At 32.2% G+C, this 27,380-nt stretch overlaps 1 protein-coding gene across 1 annotated transcript; it reads right to left on the minus strand.

Moving 5' to 3' along the window:
- Positions 1-2,146: 2,146 nt before the first annotated feature.
- LOC134684208 (thymidylate synthase-like) lies at positions 2,147-27,177 on the minus strand. Its single transcript, XM_063543481.1, has 9 exons — positions 27,101-27,177; positions 24,222-24,340; positions 22,312-22,439; positions 20,353-20,529; positions 17,686-17,856; positions 5,705-5,805; positions 4,819-4,893; positions 4,125-4,196; positions 2,147-2,478 (listed from the first exon to the last, which is right to left on the minus strand). The coding sequence occupies exons 2-9, from the start codon at positions 24,326-24,328 to the stop codon at positions 2,341-2,343; spliced, it is 969 nt and encodes a 322-aa protein (XP_063399551.1). The 5' UTR covers positions 24,329-24,340; positions 27,101-27,177; the 3' UTR covers positions 2,147-2,340.
- Positions 27,178-27,380: the final 203 nt, after the last annotated feature.

Below are 27,380 nucleotides of genomic sequence, written 5' to 3' on the forward strand. Positions count from 1 at the left end.
CCGCCACTGAACAGGATCAATTACAGCAATTGGCAAACAGACTATTGAATGTATACATAATGTGTTTCTGTCTAAGAAAATTGTTGTTACTTTGATGTGGAAGCAGGCTCAATTATTTCATAAGTGAAGGTTGTCAAAGAGGTAAAACACACCAGTTTAGTTAATACATAGATTCAATATTTTAATATCATAATTTATACTGCACATGTTCTAATTGAGCAATCAAAATGCATTGACCGTATATTTCTGTCATATACAGTCACTGACCTGATATTACTTTTCCTCATGAATATTTAAATAGAAATTGACAAAATTATAACTAATTATTCATACGACCTATTCAACCTGTTCTTGTTTCCATTGTATACAATGACTCAAACTTATTTCTTTTGCAATTTTTAGAAAAAAACATATTTCAATTGTTAATACTTTGGGTTCACAACTGTAAATAATCATTATGTTTTATGCTTATTGTTGATAGTTTAGTTCATTCTCAAACAAATTTGTTCACCATCAATTGCGGTTTTCAACAGGTTATGTACATTTCATTGTGTTGTTTATTTCTCCGCCTGCATGATATGAGGCCTTTTTATAAAAGGGTGAAGTTTATATATTCCCGAACAGGGGAAAAAGCTCGAGCCTCGCATTTCCCTGTTTCTAAGCCTCATGCTTACATTGTTGATATATCAAGTCAATGCAATATTATTGTCTATATAATTACTGCGCACAAGTAGCTTAAACAAATGCAAACACACCACAAGTTAAGTTCTTTGAATATTCTGAAAACAGGAAGTTTAAGATTGGTGGTGTTAAGTGTCACTTTCATTACTTTTGGCTTTTACCTGGCAGTTGTTTGGTGGACAAAACAGGAGTGTAGTGGGAGAACCATGACATTCATTAATCTTTGTCAATTATGGTTGGAGTGAAATTACCCGCCATGGCCCAAATGTTCACATGAAGTTCTGATTTGTAGTTTTTGAGAACAATGTGAAATATTTTCATGAACAGATATATGGACAGTTAGAGGAAGAGTTTAGTATCTGTAGCTTCCATCAGCTATATCATTTATTTTGTAAGGAATTGCATAGATCAATTTTTTCAGTATATTTGAACACATAGGGTTATGAAATTTGTGCCACTAATTTCAGTATATTTGAAAACATATTTACTTGAGTATATACATAGAAAAATAAATTATAACATTGGAACACATTGCATAAGTATTTTGGAACACATGTGGGTATGAACATCAATATGATTGAACACAACTAGGTTCAAATAATTACATAGATAAAAAAAAAAATCCTGATTAATTCATACAGAAAATGGTCTTGTTTTATTAAATCATCATATTCTAAAAGAAATTGGAAAAATTTCACACAAAGCAAAAAAAAGTTTACATATTGGGTAAAAAAACAATTGAGCATTAGAGAGCTTTAAATAATTCACAAACAAAATGTAAATTTAATATCTATAGTAGTATTCGAAGCATCTTTTCTTTCAATGTTCCTACAGGAGAGCAAATGAAATAAACAAATTTAGTGGATCTCTTCACGAAAAAACACATCACTATGCAAAATCTTGAGAGGACACAAATCTATACATAACCTTAAGATAACACACTTTTTGGTTTTCTAGTATAATTTTTTTATAGAATTTCTTTTTACATATAAAACCATCATATATAGCAAACAAGAATGTGTCCATAGTACACGGATGCCCCACTCCCATTATCATTTTCTATGATCAGTGGACCGTGATATTGGGATAAAAAATATAATTTGGCATTTAAATTAGAATGATCATAACCTAAGGAACATGTGTACAAAGTTTCAAGTTGATTGGACTTCAACTAAATCAAAAACTACCTTAACCAAAAACATTAACTTGAAAATTGCACTATCATTTTCTATGTTCAGCAGACCTTGAAATTGGGGTCAAAAGTCTAATTTTGCAATTAAATTAGAAAGATCATATCATAGGGAACATGTGTACTAAGTCTGAAGTTGATTGGACTTCAAATTCATCAAAAACTACCTTGATTAAAAACTTTAACCTGAACGAACAGACGGAAGGATGCACAGACCAGAAAAAGTAATGCCCCTCTACTATCGAAGGTGGGGCATAAAAACATGCCAAGTGGGTGCTTCCTAACATTAATATAATGTCATACTTAATTTAATGTTTTGAGCTATACATAAAAGATTTCAGCACTTTTCAATGTTATCAAACACAGGACCTTCCAAATCATTCTTGATTCCACTGATCAATTGAATGCACTGCCATTCCAATGGCAACTTATAAACAATAACAACACTGTCTCCATGACAACCCCAGAAATCACACAGCCATCTCCATAGCAATCTTTGGATGAGGATTATAACCAATAATTTCAAAATCTTCAAATTTAAAATCATCAATGTCGGTTACTTCTCTTTTGATGACAAGTTTTGGAAATTCTCTTGGCACTCGTTTCAGCTGCAACAAATAATAGAATATGTCCAGTTTCATACATCAGTCAGGAGCCTTATTTAAATATGTGATTTTTAAATCACTGATTTGAGTAGCAAATTCGAAGTTTTGTCAAAAATTGCGATTTTGTACATAGGTTTAAATAATATCTGTTCATTAGTAAAATTGAAAAAAAATGACCTTTTTGCTTTTTTAAAGTAGCAAGGTTTATGCCTTTCATGCTATCATTTAGCTGCAAATTTTATTTTAGTTGACAAACTGCTATAAACTACTTAAAAAGGTGATTATTAAAGAAAGACTACTCTAACTTCCAACCTTTGTGGAAATAATGTTACTTGAATCAGTGATTTAGAAAATCACTCATTTAAGTAAGTCCCCTAACTGTACATGTGAACCTCCAACTAATCCAGTTTCTAATGGATCTCTTCCCATTTAATAGAAAAAAATCCACTCTTTAAAATTTCATGAATGAAAATTTTCAGACATTTTTTTCTACCCTGTTTACAAATGTTTATTTATACTGAAGATGAAAAAAACCAATTGTATCAAATGTTTCCAGTGTAAGGGACAACATCAAAAGTTCCATGTACATTAAAACTTAATTCACGTAGTGTTTTCGCTAAGCCCCCCCCCCCTACCCCCCTTCTTAACTTAATTTGAGAAAAATTGATTTACCTATATGGATATATGTAAAATGGATTTTAGAATAACAAAACTTGCAGCAATATTAACCCCCACCCCCAAACTATTTGATTTGAGTTTTTTTTATCCTATATCAATCTTTTGATGTTGTCCCTAACTTGCCATTACCTGATTTCACATTGATAGAAAACATCGTTGTCAAACTATTAGAAACTAATCAAAGAAAAACTGGCTATATCACATTCCGATGCAGACAGAGAGACCAGCTCCTTTGTTTAGGTCAAGTGCAAGAAAGGGTTTAAGTGTCAAAGATAACTGTAAAACCTGAAATTACTGCTAGGTTTTTATAAATGTGAATAATAAGACTGGGTAGGTATCGCAATAATAAGAATTTGCATTCTATGACTCAAACATAAGACCATTATGCAGATTTTGGGAAATCACAATAATTAAACTATCATTTCATCCATTCTAGTAAAATTGTAAAAATAAACACATCCAACTTTTTGTGAATTTACAGTTAAACAATATATTGCATTTCAATTGAAATTTGTTTTTTCCTGTTTGGTTTTTGTATTAATGAGGGTCTGGATTTGGGGGAGGTCTGTTATTCTGTAAACATTTAATTTCCCCCTTTTTTTGCCCGTTATTCTCTAATTCTAATTTTTTAAGGGCATTATTCTTTAATCATTTAACCCCATCCAATCCCTCATTAATTATATATTGATAGGAACGAGTATAACTAATTCTGCAAGATAAAGTACTATTTATAAAGTTTGATGTTACGTGCTCAAGGTACGAGAAAAGTTTTGTCAGTTTCTACGTGTGGGATTTTATAGTACTATATAAAGTTTAGCATTTAAATGTATTAGTATTGAAGGTGCTAGTAGTTACTTCAAATTAGTTCCTTTACTTATCTACTATCAATTTATAACAGTCTTTTAAAAAGGTTGTTATTTTGAAACCGAGTAGCAAACATCTTTAACTCTATATGTATAAAACTACTATACCTGTTCCTTTAAAGGATCCATATGATTAACGTAAATGTGGGCATCTCCAATGGTATGTACAAAATCTCCTGGCTGTAAAGAAAATGTCAGAATTTGATTATATACAAGTAATTCACTTTTCCTTTGCTTTTATGTTTATTTGCTGTGCATGAACTAATTTTGTGATGAATGGAAACTACATATTCTTTCTAATCTATGTTATGAGGATACCAGCACAATATCTATCTCAGTTGAACTCTGGTGTATAGTTGTCTCATTGACAAATCATACCACATCTCGTTATTTATATATATTAATAATTACATTTGATGTATGTTTCATTATAATACTTTATTTTGATTGGCTAACTGCATATCATTTGTTATTCCGTAAGCAATTGTATCAGTCAATAAAACTTTTCATTCATGATAACACGTGGTCCCACAATAAAGTGCACTGGTGAATCAAATACAAAAAATATAAAATTCGTATTTTCGTGATCATAGCAAAAAAATGTAATTATAAGTATTGAATGCTTCTTTTTGTAACTTTATAGGGTTGTAAAAGCGTTGACCGTGCGCACATTTTTAGTATGAAGCGCTTCATACAAAATGTACTTCGGTCAACGCTTTTACACCCCAATAAATTTACAAAAAGAAGCATTCAATTCTTAAATAATATTAGATTTTTGTTTTTCTCTAGTAATAACACTAACCTTTAGATTTGTTACCATAGCAATCATGTATACTAGTAGTGAGTAACTGGCAATATTGAATGGCACCCCTAAACCCTGAAAACAAAATAAAATGTCACGGTTTAATTTCAGGCAAAAGAAGTAGTAATTATCTAGGAAATGAATTTCAATCTGTAATTAAACTATAAGTGACTTCACAAGCTTATTAAATATTGATGTTCTGCCATTTTCAAATGGGATTGAAACTGGTAGAGTGTGAATTAATTTTTGCATATTTCGAATGTACAATAACTTTAAAATTAAAATAAAAATCAAATTTCTTATAAACATGCACACTTAATTTAAAATTAAAAAAAAAAAATCAAATTTCTTATAAACATGCACACTTAATTTAAAATTAAAAAAAAAAATCAAATTTCTTATAAACATGCACACTAAATTTATGAAAACTACCAAATTTAGTACACATGAAATAAATGAATTATTAGGACATCACAACAATACCAAGAATCTAAATGTGTAACATTTTAATGGTTGTGGAGTTGAAATGTCTACCATGTAGTTTAGATGAATAATAAAGAAGCAGGCTAGTGGAAAAAATGCATTCAAAAAATTGTATAATAGTAAAACAACTTATTCTCATGGATATTTTATTCATGTTAAGTCCTTATATACTAGCCTATTTCATTGTATTTTGCAGTGATTTAATTTGTCGATTTTCAAATTTGCTTGAATTAGTTAAAAGAGTAAGGAACCAAGTTGTACATATTTGCAAAGATTTATATTTGCATTATTTTTTTACTCGCTTTTTTAAGTTACAAAGAATAAATTGCTTGAGAAAATTAGTTGGTTTACAATGTGTGTTCCCTATATAGGAATTTTAAAACAAGAATTGAAAATACATTACCATGTCACCAGATCTTTGGTATAACTGACATGATAGTTCACCATTAGCAACATAGAATTGTACAAAAGCATGGCAAGGTGGCAATGCCATCTTCTTCAGATCTGAAAAAAAAATCAAATGAAATGTTGCCAATAAATTAACTGATAAAAACAAACAAATTTCGGTCAAGTGGTGCTTCGTTTATAACTCACATTTAAGATTTTTTTTAAATAATCAAAGCACACAACATTTAAAAGTAAAACTGTCAACACATGTTAAAGTCATAAGAAACCTCAAATCAAAAAAAATTAATGCATATGTTTTTTATAACTCAATGGATAGTTTTCATTGTAAAACTTATGAACATATACTTTTTTCTGAAGAAAATTCTTTAATTTATTCATATTTAGAAGAAGTTTACTTTATTTGAATTGCTTCCTTCCAGCAAGCAATTCCCCCCCGATATATTTTCCGTATGCAAGGTGACCTCAGTGTGACCCATCTCGTAAAAATCCGGTGACCACAATATGCATGGATGTCCGTAAAATAAACTATTATCTGAATTTACATGTTAAACACGTGCTCAATTTCCATGCTTTTTTGTTCTTTTTCGTCAATTGTTGACAAACAGGTGCCAATCTTTAAACTTCGGCTTCAAAACACGAACTTTAATTACCTGCCATATTTTCACAACAACACTGACCGATTGAAAAAAAAATTGACGATTATACGAAATTTACACAAAAAAAAGATAAATTCGAGCACAGAAGACTAAGTTTATGATGTTTGCATGCATTGGTTTAAGAATTGGAAGAACATTATTTTTCACCGGTCACTCGTTTCTTATGACTTTTAAAGGTACAATTGCTTACTTCCCCTTCATTTCAAATAACTTGATAGTTGTCTAATTGGCATTCTTACCACATCTCTTCTGACATTGTTTATATTGAAAGTTTTTTTGAGGTTTTAATTAATTTTTCTTCCTGTGTTATTATCAGCTTATATTTACATTTCTCTAATTCTTTGTCAATTTATCCCTTTCTCCACCTGTTGTATAAAAAAAAAAAAAATCAACGTGTGGTTCGTTTGATCTCAGTACTTCATTGGTTAAAATCCGATTATGACGTCAAATTTTCTTGCTCTTCTCTGAAATTCCTATTGTCACTGGTAGACCTATTTGGCAAATGACCGCGATTTTTGGCAAATCTCCGCGGAACGGATAAAAAATAGAGGTTTATCGTAAATTTTCCGTTTTATAGAATATTTTGCGGTTCTTCGGAGATTTTCCGTGTCTCAGGGAATTATCCGTTTGTCCGATTAAACTGGTGTGTATTGAGTCAGTGATAGAACCAGTGATGCGTGAGCGACGGTTATTAATAGATCGTTGTGATTATATACACTGTTTACAGTCCGATAAAAATAACCGTCTTATAACCCTTTTCAGTCGAGAAATAAAAATCGGTGGTTTTGATATTAAAGTTACTTGCAATTTAAATATCGAATTTAGTTCAATAAAGAATAATCTATTTAAATGTGACCAATGAACAGGAAAATGCACGTGGTAACTTTGCAATACTACAAATATGTTCACCTTACAAAATTCTTCTTTATTGTCATGTTAAGATAAATCAGTTCCTGTAAAAACAGTAAAAACAGGGTCTTAATTACTGCAGATGCCGTAACCCGACATAATGTCATACTGATTTGACACTTGTCTAGTGTGAGTAACACCTGCTGTGATATTTTTGCAATACAACATGGACAAGCGGAAGGTCATAAATCAATCTGTTGATCCGAATTTAACTTTACCTGTACAGATATTTATTTATGGAGGATATCATAGATACATTTAATAAATTGTATTGTATTCAATGGAGATAATTTAAATACACAATATAATTTATTCAGACATATTTGCAGGTATACATTGAACATGTTTATTCCAAGGTTTGATATTGAATGCTTTTTTTTTTTTTTTTTTTTTTATCAAACTTCGATCTGATCAGTCTCGTAGATTATAAACGAGTAATTCGTTTATAGTTACACATTGTTACTCTTCTAACGTCTTTTTCTTTGTGCTATAAAAAAAAACTCCCAATTTTCCACATCAGATCGACATTTATATATATATGAATACTGGAAATCTTTTTTCCGTCCGACACCACGCTCCCCACAAGAGCCCCAAGATATAATCATACCTGTCAAACATATTGGTCAGCCTTCCTCGTGCTTTCAATTATGACATCGTTGCGAATTTATTTTTTTTTAAATTGACATGTGAAAAGAATAAAGTGATGGGAAGTTTATTTTACGACCTATCAAAACTTCTTCTGATTCTAATAAGATTTTTCTTAGGCCGCATTTCTTTCTAACAAGAATTTTGTAAACGTTGTGTCGCGTGTGTTACTGTTTTCTAAACGATACACGAGTAGAAACAAATACATCGTTTGATAAATCTTTAATGACCCTGTTTGAATTTTCAATAATGCATGCACATGTTGTTGGTAATCAGACTTTTTTACAAACGTAGAAACAAATACTTCGTTTAATCAGGTTGAAGTTAGAAACAAATGGAGCGTTTGTACTAACAAACGACAAACTGCAGAAGCATTTTTAGCGTTTGCATAGTTTGTCAAAGTTTATGTAAACTTTGCAAACGTATGTTTGAAAGAAATGATCAAAACATGTGCGAGCTTAGCCGTTTGCATCGTTTGTGTTAGAAAGAAATGCATCTTTAATGAGTCTGAATCCGTAACCGTCAAAATAGCATGCTTTACAAAAAGATCAGCCAATTCAAACGTTTCTTTACACAAAGATGATTTTAAGTACGTCATACATTACATGTAAATTAAACATTTATTTAAGTAAATTTGTTTGTGTATCTATCTTTTTTGTATCTATCAATTTGGTTACAGGGTTGTACCGTGTGGTGCGTTTTCAGATTCATTTCTCAACAACTTCCTGTGAACCGAAATATTTCGGCAGGGGTATCAACGGCGGCAAGCTTACAGTTTAACTTGCTTAAATTTTATTTAAGTCAGTTTATTGAAATAAAATTGAAAATGGAAATGGGGAATGTGTTTAAGAGATAGCAACCCGACCATAGAAAAACAGCAGCAGAAGGTCACCAACGGGTCTTCAATGTAGCGAGAAACTCCCGCACCCGAAGGCGTCCTTCAGCTGGCCCCTAAACAAATATATACTAGTTCAGTGATAATGAACGCCATACTAATTTCCAAATTGTACACAAGAAACTAAAATTAGAATAATACAAGACTAACAAAGGCCAGAGGCTCCTGACTTGGGACAGGCGGGAAAATGCGGCGGGGTTAAACATGTTTATGAGATCTCAACCCCCCCTTTACCTCTAGCCAATGTAGAAAAGTAAACGCATAACAATACGCACATTTAAAATTCAGTTCTAAAGAAGTCCGAGTCTGATGTCAGAAGATTTAACCAGATAAAATAAACAAAATGACATTGTTTTTGCAGAAGATTAATCCAGACATTAACGTACTATGGCTTCCCATTTGTTCCACTGTGTAGGATAACTTATTTACGCATTACATCATTAATAATTACCAATATTAAAATGCTGAAATGCAAGTTGTATACTTATTATTTTACTAATTTGCGTTTTGGTTCCGTTCAAATTTGCTGTTATATCATGTATAGATTCCTTGATTTTCATAACTTATCTAGTTTCAGTTGTTAAATACTAGTCAGTAAAGAGCTAAATATTTTGCCTTCCAGCAGAGCCAACAATTAAGCATCAGACGTATACGTGATACATTAATCATATATACATGTAATATCAGTAATGGACTCCTCGACTTTTTCTCCTTTTATAGACGACTATGCATTATGGGCTGTGCTCATTGTTGAAGGCCGTACGGTGACCTACATGTATAGTTGTTAATTTCTGTGGCATATGGTCTCTTATCCAGAGTTTTCTCATTGGCAATCACACCACACCTTTTTTTTAAACGGACTCATTTAACATTTGTTATATTCTCAACGGTTGAGAAAAACTCCATGGATGACAAGTCAACTGGGGTTTTGAGTTGAACATTTTGATGGTGTATGTTTATAAGGGTTTGAATAGGATTTATATAGAAGAAGAGAGAATATATATGGACAAAAAGTGCACAACAAAGGGCCAAAAAAGTAAATAAAATAGACACCAAGAAAACAAAGAATATAGAATAATGGGGAAAAATATGAAGACTACAGAAAAATTACTTACAACTATAAGACAATATTCAAGACCCTCGTGTGTGTTCAAATACAATCTGTATACACTATAGTATATATCTTGCTATAAAGTTCCGTTCTCAATGTTATTTGCTCGAGCATGACTGTCTGATTCTATTTAATTTTTAAATTGATGTCCAGTGGCAAACATTTCTAGAGTCGTGTCATTCAGGAAGTAAATACAAGAATAAATGAATCTGTTCATGCGCGGGTTGGTTAAAATAGAGCTCCCTACATATATCTTGCTTAAAAAAATATTTATTTTACTCAGCTATCTTCAAGGCACTATCTTCTGCTCTTACATGAAATTGTGATACTATGAAATTGACTGATAAGATTTTATTTTAGATTGCCAAAGTTTGAAGTAGTAGAGACCATTTCCGTTTCAGATAAATCACTCAACAACTTCCTGTTTACCGAACACTTGATTGATTTTACACATGATAGCCAAGTTGAAAATTTTTCTCAGGAACTACAATACAAGGATTTCTGAAATTTGGTTTAATATAAGTCAGCTATACCGTGGTAACCAAGGTCTGTCGTTTTTAACTGTTTATATGGGAATTGGTGAAAAAGTCATAGTTCAAAGTCATAAATGAGCGTAAATAAGTGTTCCGTGAAAATTGTTTTCGAATCTAATTTGTTCATAATTCTTTTATGTAATAAAATTCGTACCTTCCCTTGTCTGAACACCAGCATGGCTAAAGGTATTACTCCCAAATGTATTGTGAGGTGACACGTTCAGGTATTCAAGCGATTTCCTGTCGGACTTGCAAGTTCATGCATCGCTTCACTTCTAAGGGTATTGATCAGTGTATACGACCGATAACTTGAAACTTTCCATTTTGAACTATCAGGTGTATAGTATAAATCTCTGTCTTGCGTGTCCGATATACTAGTCATTACTAAACGCATAAGCTTGTTTATAAATTACATTTCTGGTGTAAAGAATATTATTTATAAAAATCTAAATAATTCCAAAAAAAAAAGATTTGATAAAATAAAAATCCGTTTTCACATTTTTTCCAAGGGTAAATTTGGGGAAATGTAAGTACTCGTTCTCAAAAGTGAAGGACAGTTTGAAACATACAAGAAATATTGATTTAACAAAAATATACGCACTTATCGACCATTCTTTTATACGCCTTGATAGAAAGTTACGGAACTATAGATAGTTGCAATTCAAAATTATATAAATTGCTTGTTACACCCTCAGCTGCCACTATATGTAATGCTAAAATTGAAAGAAAAAATTGTTTTCGACTTGTCGCGAAAAAAATAGTTTGTTTTTCGTCACAGGCGAAAAAAAAGTTTGTACAGAAAAAAAAACATAGCCCCCCCCCCCCCCCCCCCCCCCCCCCGAAACTCAAATGGTTGCTGCCTAATCATGTACAATGATGTGAACATGGTTCTGAAAGTACATTATGCCAAATTTCCTGTTCAGACATGCATGTTATATATGCCACTGGACAAACACTAATTATCCCCAAGGGATGTGAATATTTTGCTGGAAAACTATTGAGTATCAAAGTTTCAAATTAATTTCGGGATTTATTTTCCTTCTTGGTATTCAATATTCAATAACAGAAAAAAGAATAAACTGCTTGTCCGCTAAATAGGGGTATTTTATAGTTATATTAAAAAATAGGGATATATGACATTAAATTGGTTCTGTCTTTTTTTAAACATCGTTAAAAAGATGTGTGTCATACAGATTGACAACTCATGGTCCGATATGCATGTAATATTTGCCACATGACGCCCATAGTTCTTTCTACCATCATCATCTTATTCTTTGATATTGCTGTAAACATCGATGGTTCAAACCCAAACAAAATGGGAGTAATGTACCTTCTGATAGCTTCTCCGTGTTATACACAAATACACTTTATACATAAAGTTTGCAGTATTAAACATATTCCTCAGAAATCAGTTATCATAAAACCATACGAGTTATGATAAACAGTTCTGTTATCATAAAACATAAAAGAATGCACTATGTAAACTGGAGTAAAATTATGAGACAGTTCTAAGCACTGTACATGTACTATAGTAAAGTTGTAAGTCTGTTCTGTCACAAAACTTGTAAGCGATGGTCCATGCAGTTATATTCATGTCTGGAAATGTCCTTGGCTGTTTATCCAAAAGATATAGTCTGTTTTTTTTCTGTTTCCCATCGTTTTTTTGAGAAATGCATTTAAGAGTGAATCTTTAACTGGGTAAAGACCAGTGGCAAATATCTCTCTGTACGTTCTGTCGATTTGGGAAGATATTTTCTAATTCATTTGAAAATATCTATATGTGTTTGCAATGTTCAATGCTTGGACTTTGAAAAGGCGCTCATAAAGCTAACTAAATATTATTTTGATAAAAAAGCGGTAATACAACAAATTTAATTTTTCAAGCAAATAATTCTGTAAACATCGCGTGTGAGGGTTTACACGGAGTTAAAAGAAAAGACAACAGGGCAAATCTGATGAAAAAAAAATCCAGAAAATTCATAGTAACAGGAAATTAAACAGTAATTGAAACCCCCTCCTCAAACAAATGTACCTCATGACCTGTATTATGCTGAGGTACAATTTTTTTGGTGAAAAAAATATAGAATGCTGGAAGTGTTTCGATGTGCTATTGGAAAATCCTTTGAAAAAATGGGTAGGGTTCACCAGGCCACGGCTTAGGTAGCACTTCACAGAAAATATAGTTACAATTGAGCCACAGCATGTTTAATAACCTTCCAACCCTGGCCTTCTAATACGTTAGGCCAACTGTTAGTGTCATACATGCAAAACTACAGACCTATCTACGGAGTGCTACCATACTCACATGCTCCCGATACTAGTATGCTGAAGAAGTAATGAAATTAATAGAACCAGAGCCGGATTTAGTGGGGAATGGGGTTGATGGGAGTTTTTAATAGTCTTGATTTGATTGATTGATATACATGGAAGTTTTTAACGACACTGACTCAATGACTGGCTATACAACACATAGAAGTTTTTGACGACATTGACTGCCTAAACAGCCCTTTGAGTTTCTCAGTCGGCTATAAACACTGTGCTTAAGCGGCCGTGGGTAACTTAAGTTACCCACAGCCCAAGATGTCGAACTCTAAACTCGTTGAGATGACAGTTGATACGAAATATACTTTTTGCAACGTTTTAAATGATCTATGTAAATATTGATAGGATTTTTGAATAAAGAAATCACCTACCATCACTTCAAATTCGTTAGTTTTGACTTCACTTTAGCGCAAGGCCAACTTTAAAAAAATGATAAGATGTCCGTAACTTATAAGTTAAAAATAATCAGACTGTCCGTAACTTTATTTTCAGATGTGGGTAACTTTTTTTTCAAAATTGTAAGATTAACAATTTTAACAGTTAAAGGACAATAAACACTATCAAACCCCTTAATTATTACATAGATTTATACAATAGCGATATGCTTCAAACTGAACAAGAGAAAAAGTAAACCAGAGTGTCACGGATTTTCCGTTAAATTTGAAAAAAATATTCCCGGAATAAAACGGGATCTGACGGTACGGCGAAATTTATCTAACATTCTTCTAGCTTTATAGATTGTTCACTGATGAGTCTTTGGCGGAAAAAAAATGATATTCTTTCCTTTAAATAATTTCTGAATTGTTAGCCAAAAAGGTATGGTCTCTACTATATCTAGTGTGATGTGTTGTTGATTGTGAGAAAAAAATGCCAATATCTAGGAGTAGATGGAAGGCTATATTGTTGAACATGTGTCAGTTTATTATAGCAATAAAGGTAGATTTAAAATCTTCTAACAGTTTCATTGGCCTCAGGGGTTCAATAAGATCGGGTATCAAATCATACATATCTTCTTTAGAGGTTCGGACTGATTCATCTGTATTTCTGCTAAGGATTGACCTCTTTGAAAGTTACTGACATCATGCTAAAGTTACGGACATCCCTATTGGTATACAGAAAAAAGTTACGGACAAGTTGTTTTGAAGTTACGGACATCATAAGTGTTTTGGCAAATCGTGCTGTAATCGTTTATTTTGTAGTAACTAACCACGTTTTACATTGCAGAGTTTCCCTAAAAGATTTTTATAACTTTTTAATTACTGAACCTTTCTTTTGTATACATGTTATTGTAATTATATAGGAGCAAACTTCCTAACCGAAGCCAGGCGGCTCCATCTTGGGCTGTGGGTAACTTAAGTTACCCACGGCCGTTTAAGCACAGTGATAAAGGGGGAATGACACGGTGTCCGCCCCCTTTTGTTGAAAAATAAATATTGATTATATAGGGAATCACTTAGGAATGACTGGAGCTGGTCCTCTCATGAAATTATCAGTTAGTCTCCCCTCTCCTTATGTATAAAAAAATCTGGATCTGCCACTGAAAACAAGTTTAATAAATTAAAAAAAGAATGTGTCTCTAGTATACACGGATGCCCAATCCGCACTATCATTTTCTATGTTTAACAGACCTGGGACTTTCTTTACTTAGTATAGAAAGTCCCTGAGTGGACTGAGGAAATGAGGTAATTCTAATTTGGCATTAAATTTAGAAAGATCATATCATTGTGAACATGTGTACTAAGTTTAAAATTGATCATTGTTGATTGGATATCAACTTCATCAAACACTACCTCGACCAAAAACTTCAACCTGACGCGGGACAGACGGACGAACGAACAAACGAACAGACAGACCAGAAACAATGCTGAGAATTGAACATCCTAAGTATATATTTTTAATCTTTATTGCAAAATTACACCCATAAGGGTCAAGCAATATAAACAAACATTTGTAAATACAATGTAATATAAGGTAATCTTATACACTCCCAGTCCTGAAACACAAACAAAATTAAAAGTCATCTGATTGCAATCTTATAACTGTTAATACTGATGAAGTCGCTTTATCATTGATTTATAAGATACAAGTTGTGACCTTTGAAATTGTTTTATATTATTTTATTTGTATATTTTCCTATAGACTTTTAAGGTACCTCCGTTGTCCTTAAAAAAATCCCTTCCATAATATCCAAAACTTCATCGTTGATTTGAAAAAGAAATGATTTTAGATTTTCGATTATCAATTGAAATGAACCTACTAGAGCCTCAACTTTCAAGCGCACAATAATGTCAATCATTACACATCACTTTAACCCTGAATTGACATTCCACAATCGGTCAGTATATAACATCACCTGTGTTTATAGTTACAGGGTATTTCCCGCCGTTGGAAAATCCCGTGCAGTCGACACAATTGATTTTTAACATTCTCTATCATGAGCGAGGTCAAGTTTTAGATCAAGTTAATTACATATATTTTGAACGTTAATTATTTAATTATTAAACAAAAAACGTATCATCATTTCTTTTCTTTTCTTTCTTTTTGCTAGTATAGTAAATAAATCTCAGTCCCGGAATGTAGATACACTTAAATTTAGACCTGGAAGTGCCTTCTTATAAATGGAGAAACTGTCTTTCACATTAAAATTTAAAAGAATATTATCGCTCAGGCATATTTTAAATTTTGTAATAAGATGATTGATTGTTGGTTGTTTAACTTCCAGTGGCAAATATTCCATAAATGTCAGGACGAACTTAGTTTTAAGATCGAACTCTCAAAAAATAATTGAAAAACAGTAATGATGACAGAAGAACTTTAATACGTGTGAAATAACCATCCAATCTTTTAAATATAACTTATTTATATTTCAAAAAGTAACAGATTAGTTTACAAGACGTGCATTGACGTACTTTCATATCTTTAAAATGGAACTTCTTTGTCTAAAAGACAACCCACGAGTTGTCGAAATCCAGTTGCATGCATACTATATACATACATATGCATATTATGCATCGACGATCGTTGTACAGTGGCGGATCCAGAAAAAAATTTGGGGGTGGTCCCAAATGAACATTGAATGGTATGAAAAAGGTTAAAAAATATCTTCGACATTATGGAAGATCATGAATTTGGACAACACCATGCGATGCACATAATCCTAGGTAAAGGAATTTAAAGTCATGTAAAACTGATTTTTATTTAAGACTCTATATAATATCTTGCAAACTAAAATAGATTCTAACATGACGTCCTTCAAACGCGTTGAGTACACACCCGTGGTAAAATTTGAATATATTGCATGGGCTGTTCCGATCGTACTCCCACGTCATATGTTTTTTTATGAATGAGTTTCGCGACGACATAAATACCTTTCAAAATAAGAAGTCAACTTCTTCATATTGACGATTTATTTTGACAATTTAATTACATGTATACAGGTGAAACGCATTGATCCGTATTCTATCATTGTGACACCTCCAGGTAATCCATAACCAATTAGTGCAATGAAAGGATTAATCTTAAGTGTTAATTTGTTAATTAGCTAGTTATTGAAAAAATAGACACTTTAAAAAAAATTGAGGTTCGTCTTTGGGCTGGTCCGGTGCGCCGTGGGACCACCCCCTGGATCCGCCACTGTTGTATTACGTTACATAATGCTATACCAATTGACCCCTGATATCAACTAAGGTTAGAACTTCCTATAGGCCGTTCATTTTATTTTTGTTCCAATAAACGGTTCTTGAATCAATTATAATTTCTGAAGTATTTACGATGAAAGCATTATTCTCAAATCGTCTTACACAATGATAAAATTGTATTTATACCACAATTGAAAAGTAATTTAATAAAACAAATGACAGATGAACTGATTAATTATAAAGATGAATGTTCATATATATACACATTCGGACTAAAATTCGCAACTTGTCATTATCTCATCGTAGCATATTGTTAATGTTTCTAATATATGCCTTCAACCCAAGAGGTATAAATGTGCATTTCATTCTGAAAGATTAATGGATCAGCAGGTGATCAAGATCGTTTTAAAAATTCCTATTTGCCAATGAAGTTTAAATGATCTTCGGCCTCAGACATACACATGTATTTTTCAATCATAAAAGTAAACCTTTAACCCCGAGAAATATATAATCTGTTTCTCTCTAAATTTACAGAAACATTATATTTTTATGTGATAAATTTTTGAAAATTCCGTATATCTCAATCGATTAATGATAGTTCTGTAAACTTCTACATATATTACAATCTTTACCGTCCCTGATCACACTTAACGGATAATACAACGATCAATTAATGATTGAACGTCGCTCACGCATAACGGATTATACAACCGACCTTTTAATAACCGTCGCTCACGCATCACTGGTTCTATCAATGACTCAATACACACCCGTTTTATCGGACAAACGGATAATTCCCTGAGACACGGAAAATCTCCGGAGAACCGCAAAATATTCTGTAAAACGGAAAATCTACGATGAACCTCTATTTATTATCCGTTCCGCGGAGATTGGCCAAAAAACACCGAATATTTTACAAAAATCGCGGTCATTTGCCAAATAGGTCTACCAGTGTGTGATGGCATGAAAAATGGCGACCATGTCTGATGACATCACATAGGAAGAACACATCTTTTTGCAGATCATTCGAAAAGATAGAATAAGTTTGCCTGCATAATGTTAGAAAATCACTAGAGAAACAGATTCCACCACCAAATCTCGTGTAATACGATATTTATTCACTCTCGACAGTTAAATTTTAAATATCTAAAACGCTCGGGCAAGCTTCACGTTTTAAATTTGAAAATTTAACTGTCTCGAGTGGATAAATATCGTATTACACTCGATGTAGTGGTAGAATCTATGTATATCATCTATAAAATCTTACCAACAGGGTTCCATGCTGACATAATAATTCGTCTGTCGTCAGGATTTGTTTTGATCTTGTTGATGACGTCTGCCAATTGGTCGACGCCCTGTCCAGTATAGTCTGCATGCATATCTTTGTACTCAGCACCAAAATGTCTCCATTGAAATCCATATACTGGGCCCAAATCACCTGCAATCAAAATCGGTAGGAATTATAAAGCCTATTCCATTAAAATGTACATTGTATATGGAAAGTTTAATTATTGATTATTGGTCATGGGACTTTTTTTCAGAATGTGTCTTTTAGTATTACCATTATGCAAAAAATGTTTCATGGTTGTAAGGATATTTTGAAAGTCCCTTCCTGCCCTCCCACATACATATTAATGGAATAGCCTTAACTTAAAAAGAAGTTGGATAATATTGATCAACACAATAATTTTCTATAAAATGAAGATAGTTTTTAAGTAATAAGTACTTAAAAGAGTACAAAATCTTTTCTTGAAACACTTTCAATATCCAGAAATTTGATAGGTCTGAGAACTATATAAAGCTTTAATTCTGCAAGGCCAGTCTGCACGGTTAGCCACTAGTCCGGTGCCCCAGACTAGTAAAATTTCTTTCAGACTAGTAAGTGTTTGCAAAACTTTGTTTGGCCAAATAAGAAAAATGTCAGAACATTGGTCTTCGTACTAGTAGTTGAAAAAGTTTTTGGTGCAGACTGCAAGGCCAGCATAACAAAGTTTCGAAGTACCCAAGTCACATTCTGTTTCTTCTTTTTTACATTGAACACATGAAGTTGTAGGAAATTAAATGAAGAGTAAAAATAAACAGAAGAGTGCGATAATCATATTATTCAAGAATTGAATGCTTTTACAACCCTATGAAGTTACAAAAAGAAGCATTCAATACTTATAATTACATATTTTAGCTAGGATCATTAAAACACGATTTTTATCAAGTTTTTATTTAATTTACCTGTGCACTTTATTGAGGGACCTTGTGCCATCATGAATGATAATTTTTATTGTGTAATGAAGTTGATTAAGGAATAACGAGAGATTGCATAAATATAAATTAATATTGCAATTCCAAATCCGTTGGTACTTACAGTGTTCTCCCCAGGATTTTTGGATAGCACCAGGGTAACGCGTGACAAAATGAATTTTACAGTATTTTGTGTCGCGTTGCGTCGCTTATTTTTTTTCTTGTTTTTTTTGTCATTACCTGTTTGCCTTTGTTTTGTTTACTGTGGTACTGTGTTGTAGGACTTTGGGTCAGAAAATTATTGGTAGAAAAAGTAAATCAATAAACAGTTTCTATACTTTAATATCTTTGAAGAATAAATAAAAGAGAGCACAATTAGTCTTTAAGCTAAAGTCACTTCTTATATTTTGATCAAGCCATTTTGTCCCGATACTTGTAGTTACACTACACATTCCCCATAACAATGAACTTTGAACAAGATTTTGATACAGAACCTTCAGTAAATTAAAAACTATTTTCCATAGTTTTAGACCTGATTATTTTAGACAACAACAAATTTGTTTTTATGATTAACATTTTGTTACAGACATGGGAGTATTTTATAATAGTTTTACAAGGTTCATCCCTAACTTTAGTCCTGCATGGGAATGTATTAAATGTATTAGAGTTGTGGCAATAGGCTTTATAAACCTGTTACAGTCAAATATTCATGCTCATATAAAAAAATACCAATTTATTATAATATGTCTGAACATCAATAATGGTATGATTCTCAAAAATAATTTGCAAAACATTTTTGTTGGTATGTTCTAAGAATGTTTTTATCCTTAATGTAACATTCTAATATAATTTTGCATTCAATTTGTACTTTATTTTTATTTGCAATGAGAAATTATATGTGAGGAGCATTTATTTGTAATTAGCAAAATCAGGGGAAGTAACTCCACAATTAATTCCTAAAAGGCAAATTATTTTGACTTGAGATTCACACTGGCGTTCATTAACAAATGTCTACATGTCCCTCACAAGTCTGTTATTAAAATTATGATCTCTTAATTAATTAAAACACAAAAGAATCATGTACATCGAATAAATCCAATCATCAAGGTTAACCTCAACAGGTAAATCGATCACGTGGTGTAAACAATCTTCTTGTCAATACTGGATTAAACTGGTTAGAACTGGTCAATTTTGATGTAAAGTTGAAGTCATCTGAAACTTTACCAATTTTGATACGATTTTTTTACCGAAAAATTATACATCGCGGCAAGAACGATACCACCGCGGCAGAAAATTATACATCGCGGGCCCGTGGTCCTTTAAGGGCCTGGGGAGAACACTGCGGTACTTTTTGACAATACTGGCTGGCAAACTTCCATCAGGCCAGATGAGAAAAAGATGTGTGTTTCCTCTAATACCCTACCGTCCCTATTTTTTAACCTAAAAATAGCATACCTGAAAGTCTTTTTTGATATTTTTCAATAAGCACTGTTTAAGTTAGAATGTCCCTCTAATACTCAATGTAAAAAAAAAAGGTAAAAAAAAAATTCCATATTTACCTTTCCATTTTTTTTTCAAAGATGTAATAGGAAACACCACCTTTTATTTTTTTTGCCTCTAAACACCTCCTAAAACTAATACTTTTGTAATTGATTTTTTTTCACAATTTCATATTTAATTTTCTAAACAAAAAAAATACCTTCTTCTCTGTGAGTAAGACCTAACCCATCCAGGAAATCTCGGGAACCATTAGCATCCCATATCTTAACATTTTTATCACTCAGCTTCTTTCCACTGGTACAACCTGCCACAAACCACAGTAATTCTTCAGCAACTCCTCTCCAAAACACTCGCTTCGTTGTCAGGAGGGGAAATTCTGAAAATAATGTTAAGTCTTGATAAAGTTGCTTCAAAATAAATCTGTTGTGGAATGGTAGACAATTAAAATAATCAAAAATATTTGTGGTCGCATTTTAGATAGCAACTAAGGTTTCAACTCCCTCAGGCAAAGTTGACTTTAAATAAATTTGGCGCTTTCATTTTGGGCACTTTTGTCATAAAGCTCTTCATACATGTTATACATCCTCAGATTTAAATTTTTGGCTCTGAGCGTTCCTGAAGAAGGTAAATCCAGAAAAACGCTTCGGACACATGAAATTATTTTACCCGTTGTTTTCAATTTTTGTAAGCATTATAAAATATTTTTTTATTTAGTGGGGGTCAGGTTTAAAAAAAAAAGTTCCTCCAGTAACCAAAATTTATCTCATGATGTACATGTTAATTCCGAAACAGTTGTATGAACACTGATGATTTTTTTCTGTGTGCTATATCATTATGTGTAATCATGGTGATAAATATATGTCAATTCTTTTATCTAGTGTTGTAGACCGCATGTATATAAAGCAATCTATGGAATTGCAAAAATAAGGTTCACATTGGTCAATTATATACTTATATCTATAATACTAAAATTACGAGGTCCAATTTGTCAGCCGTCATCACGTAAAAACGACGAATCAAGGAATTCAACTTTATATATAACTAATATAGTACAAAGGTGTAGATTAAAAATTACACCACTCCAGGCCCTTCTGTTTTCCACGTAATTAATATTGCCAATAATTAAGAAGTTCCGGGTCGAGTCCGACACCGATACCAATAGTATATTCACCTGTTACCTTTTACCTTATCTGTACGTTCCGCATCTGACAGACGCACCAACAAACGGTGTATTCAGGATTAATATGCTATATACACGGGTCATAATCACAGGGTTGACACTACTAAATTGTCAAATTGTTACCTATTGTAGTATTTTAATCAGTAAGACTTTCTAAGATAACAATACGAATACTAAAAATCTGGACTTAAAATAAGGCGTATAGGTACAGTTTTCAATTTGTAAGCGGGCATGACGTAAAACAGTGAATCAAAGAATTCAACTTTATTTATAACTAATATAGGACAATGCTGTTGATTGAAAAATACTCCATTCCAGGACCTTTTGTTTTCCAAATAATCAATATTACCAATAATTGATAAGTTCCAGTTCGACGGGTTCAAACAGAAAGATTTGAAAGCAGAGAAAACTTAATATTACCAATAATTGATAAGTTCCAGTTCGACGGGTTCAAACAGAAAGATTTGAAAGCAGAGAAAACTGTACCTTAAATCAGCATGACTTTATCAGATGACAATACTAATACTAAAATAAGGCTTGCGCATAGTTATATACTTTAATTCATTCACCGACCCGCGATATCACGGGTGTATTCTAGTAATATATAAGTATATAATGTAAAATTTGTCTAAACATCAACCCAACAATGTTAGATCTGTAAATTTGTTTTTGTAAATTTTTTGTTCTTCCCTCGCCCGAATTCTAACCCATGCTACTGAGATATGGTGACAACAAATTGCCTGAACCATATCTGGTGCGCTAGACCACACAACCACCTTGGCTTCACTGTATATAATAAGTATATAATATATATCTTTATTATTAATATCAACTTGACTTGTTTAAAATATTTATCAATTTATCATGTATTTAGTTTCTTGTCACTAGTGTATACTATGTTTGTATTTTAATCCGTCAGGGTTTCATGTTTTGCAATAAAGTTATTATTACATTATTTACAAAACATTTCAAACGTACGATCTCGTAAACTGTATCTCATCTGCATTCCAAAAATGGATAACGTGTCTATACCAGTTCTGTTACTCTTCCTAACACCATGGTCCATTACTTCTTGTATGGCATCTAAGTAGTGGTATTCATCATGTCTATAAATAGAAAAAATAATACCATACATGTGAACCTCCTGATGGGAGTACAAAACTCCCGTTTTCAGGGGTCTCCTCCCGTCCTCCCGTTAAGGAGAAAAAACTCCCGTGTATGAAATATTTCATGAATGAAAATTTTCAGACGCCATATTTGATCATTTCTTACTACTGCACGGGTGTAATTGACACCTGTGTTAAATTTTACCTGTATATTTAAGAAGATGCATAATTATATGGTTTCACTTGACAGCTGTCAAACATACTGGTAATCAACGATGTTTACCTCTGGCTAACTGCCGTTGTGTTATAAAAACGATGTGTATTGGGAATATTGAAATACATTTTTGTTACTTACCTTTGTTCTATCCTGTTTTCAGTTATTTTGCTTTTAAAAATGTAAATTGTAAAAATATTATAATTGATTTTTATTTTAATCAAATAATCATAAAAGGATGTTGATTAAATGAATTAAAATGTTTTGGGACAAATAAAAAAATATAAATTTAAAAATTATTTTAGCAATCTAGACCTCCTTTCAAGGATTAAATTAAAGTTTATATTATAAATCTGTTTACCTTTCTGTAAAGTCAACTCCCATTTGTTGCATGACTGCAATGACTTATAAGAGTTTTAGGTAGTTTAATATTTATAATAAAACCCTGATATTAAAATTGTTAAGAATTGTAGATGTTAGTACATATAAGATTTTAATGTGTAAGCTAAAAATAACAAAACATTTTACACTGTTTTTAAGTCTGTTTAAGTTTTCTACAAATATGAATTTCATTATGCTTAAAAGCCATGCAGTAATACTGTTAATGTTTGTTATTTTTTTAATTAATTTATGATGTTGCAAATACACATGTAGAGCTTATTTTCTTTCTTATTTGTCTAATCATTTACCAATGATAAGGAGATGGAGACATGAATAAAAATATATACAGATAAGATAAATAAATATAATGATTTATTTGCAAGCAGTGAACAATCAATTATCAAAAACAAAACAAAACAAAACAAAACAAAACAAAACAAAACAAAACAAGAAACAGATTCTTCTTAATATTTTATTTTATTCAAATAGAAAGGCAGTAAGGAGACTATAAACATAATACAATTTGAAGGAAATTTGAAGAAAAAACACAATTTCTAAACTTATGGTTACATTTACGACCAAATTTATGTCGATAAAAAACTTCCTGATCTGAGTCCTAATCTCCTGACCAAAATTTCCAAATCTCCTGATCTGAGTTTCACAGTCCATCACATGTATGTTATACGGTACATAATACCGCAGAAGAATTTGACATTTTATCTAGCAAGTGAAGGGAGCTAGCTCTAGTCTAATAAAATTTGTCGTTGTTTGTAAAATATTGAATACAAAAACTTAATTCAGTTTTCATGGTTTGTTTTTTTAGTTCTTGTGAAAAAAAAAAGTTTTTTTTGGTGTAATATGAAGATTCCTTATACTTTTTGAAATTTATACATGGCTTACAAAACTGACACCTCTTTCAAAATTATTTACTATTTAAATCATTAAAACTATTGTATCTTATAATAGCAAATTCAACAACAGACAATTATGAAATCACATACAAGATACCATCTTTTGTACTTCAAGGGTTCTTATTTTGCATACTGTGTCCTCATGACGCTGATCTATTAGCAAAACCTATTGTCAATGCAGCAGCATTTTATTTATTTATCTGACAACCCTGCATTCCATCTGTTATCAGCTTAAGGGAACTCTATCAGCACAAAACATACAAGATCTTTATTTACCTTCTGGTTGTACCGTTTGTGTGTCCATTACACCCGTTCTGTTTTATTTCTCCTGTTTTAACCAAATTGTCGCCATGTCCATTCATCTGTTTCTGTTCTACTTCCATAACTATAACTGTCTAGTAAAATCAAGATCAGATCACATATACATATATTAAAAAATCTATCAAATAAAACCCTACAATACAGTGGTTGTGGCCATGGTTTGTTGCTGTGTAACATATTTGTTTTTTGTCATATTTTTTATTTTGAATATAAATTAGGTTAATTTAGTATTGTTTTACATTTATCATCTAACATGTCTAAGGTCAGGGGACTATGCAGTATGGGCTTAGTCTAAATAAAAATTTGTAAGGGTTACGAGGAACCCAGTGTCTCGCTTATATTGCTGTAAATCGCAGGCTCAACAAAAATGAGGAAAAAAATCAATAAAAATATTCCTCTTGATACAATCTTTTGATTGTAAGAAGCTTCTGTCCAAATTTGGTAAAAATATAGGATAGTTATTGAATCTAATAAATGTTTTGAAAACTTTAACTGCAGACTGTATGTAATGTTTCCCCGCAGAAAAACTAAGTCCATTTATAAGAAAAATACGGAAAAAATGGAATTTTATTTTTACAAAATTTACTTCTGGATACTATCTTATGATCATTAACAAGCTTCTGTCCAAGTTTGGTACAAACCTAGGATAGTTTAAGAAAGTTATTAAAATTATAAAAACTTTAACCACAGAGTGAATGTAATGTTTCTCGCAGAAAAACTAAGTCAATTTAAAAGTAAAATACAGAAAAAACTGAGTTTTATTTTTACAAAACTTACTTCTGGATACTATCTTATGATCATAAACAAGCTTCTGTCCAAGTTTGGTACAAACAAAGGATAGTTTAAGAAAGTAATTAAAATTCTAAAAAACTTTAACCACAGAGTGAATGTTATGTTTCCCCGCAGAAAAAAATAAGTCCATTTATAAGTAAAATATAGAAAAAATTGAATTTTATTTTTACAAAATATACTTCTGGACACTATCTTATCATCATAAACAAGCTTCTGTCTAAGTTTGGTACAAACCAAGGATAGTTTAAGAAAGTTATTAAAATTCTAAAAACTTTAACCAGAGTGAATGTAATGTTTCCCCGCAGAAAAAACTAAGTCCATTTATAAGTAAAATACGGAAAAAATGGAATTTTATTTTTACAAAATTTACTTCTGGATACTATCATATGATCATAAACAAGCTTCTGTCTAAGTTTGGTAGAAATCCAGTATAGTTTAAGAAAGTTATTAAAATTTCAAAAACTTTAACCACAGAGTGAATATTTGTGGACGCCGCCGCCGACGACGGAAAGTAGGATCGTTAGTCTTGCTTTTTCGACTAAAGTCGAAGGCTCGACAAAAATGACGTCTGGCAAGGCAATCCCCTCCCCCCCCTATGACATCATAATGCTGAAGCCAATTTTTACGTCTGGACTTTGAGAGCAAAATTTTGAGGAAACTTTGTGATCTAATTTTGATTTTACTTACAAAGTCATACCTTTTTAGTGCTTATTGGTGCAAATTATTTCCAGAAATATCCAAAAGAATTGATAAAATATATGATTGGACAAATATTTATTTTGCTTTCAAAATGATAGGCAAAATGACGAAATCCATGGGTCACTGTGAAAACTGTCAAATATAGAAAAATAAAGGTTGGCAGGTAGGTAAAACTTACATAAATGAAGAGATAAATGAAAAATGAAGAGACTGAAGCCCGATTTATATATCTGTATCTGTATCTGTATGGTTACGTCGTAGCTACCAATTCTGGCTTTAATACAACGGGGTGAAGGCGCTGTCGATTTACTGACGTCTCGTGAGAGCAGATTTAAAGCTCTCAACGCTCGTAAGAGTCGTTTCGCGCACAATAGTGTCCTCAAGATGGTTCCAGTTAATAACTGTGGACACAAAGAATGAGTTGAAGTATTGCTGAGTTTTACTGGTGGGAATGTCAAAGCACCTAGTATTGTTCCTCACTTGTTTTTCCACTATGTTTGTTGCCTGGTAATTTTCAAACTTTTTCGCTGTGATGGTTCGTCTTGGTCTGGCTGATTTTAAAAAGTCGTCTGGATCGATAGCAGGTACCAATCCCTCAACCACCTTGTTACCAAAAATATAAGTTTTTGGCTAGTGCGTCTGGCTTTTAGTTCTTGAAGTTCCAGTTTGGCGAGCATGTCTGTTACGCAGCCATCTTCTCTGGTTTTGTAGTCGCCTGTTATAAAGCGTGCTGCTTGTCGTTGTATACGCTCCAGTTTGTTTGCATCTATTATACTCTAGGGGTCCCATACTGTTGCCACATATTCCATTGTTGATCTAACTAAGGCAATGTAAGCTGTTATATAATTCCAAGGCCGTCAGTTGGCACCAGAAGCAAAGAATGTTTTTTTTTGGTGGCAAATATCCACTTTTTGATATGGGACCAGCTCTGACATCCCACAGCCCTATCTTGTCTGGCAAAACAGCTGTTGGACGTCAGAGTAATCTCGGACTAGGCCATGGGCTATGCTTTAGCCATTTTCAAGAGAGGTTTCCTGACCTAGGATCAAAAGGGGTCATTATGTCCCTATTTGATTGCGTAGATAGTCCAAAAGGGAAAAAAAAGAGGGGTCCAACCATAGATTATATGAAAATACATAGATTAAAAAGTTCTGAGTATATAATAAATTTGTCGGTAAAATAAAATGTGTCTCTGCATCACATTGTGATTGTGAAGCAGTCTGATATCGAATATTTGCAAAGCGTACAAAACTGACGATTATAGATAGTTTTGACGAATACACAGCTATCAAATTAAATATAAAGTAGAGAATAGAAAAATAAAACTTTGCAGCTTTGTCTACCTTCTTTAATTTCCCCGCCTAAATAACGCGCCAAAATTTTCTACGAAAACTCTCGAAAACTTCCGAGTGAAACAAATACAAATTCGACCCCGATTCACTTTCGGCCTAATACCTGTTTACAAAAGATCCATTCGCTCTGATTTTTTTCTTTCTTATTGTTGTCTAGTTGCATAGTGTTTATTATTTGTAAAGTATATGAACATATTAAAGTTTGTTAAAAAATTCGCCGAATATTTGTTATGCTACAAACAATTTATTATTTTCCCTTTAATTTGCATAG

Source organism: Mytilus trossulus, chromosome 9 (genome assembly GCF_036588685.1).
Source record: "Mytilus trossulus isolate FHL-02 chromosome 9, PNRI_Mtr1.1.1.hap1, whole genome shotgun sequence".
Lineage (NCBI taxonomy): Eukaryota > Metazoa > Mollusca > Bivalvia > Mytilida > Mytilidae > Mytilus > Mytilus trossulus.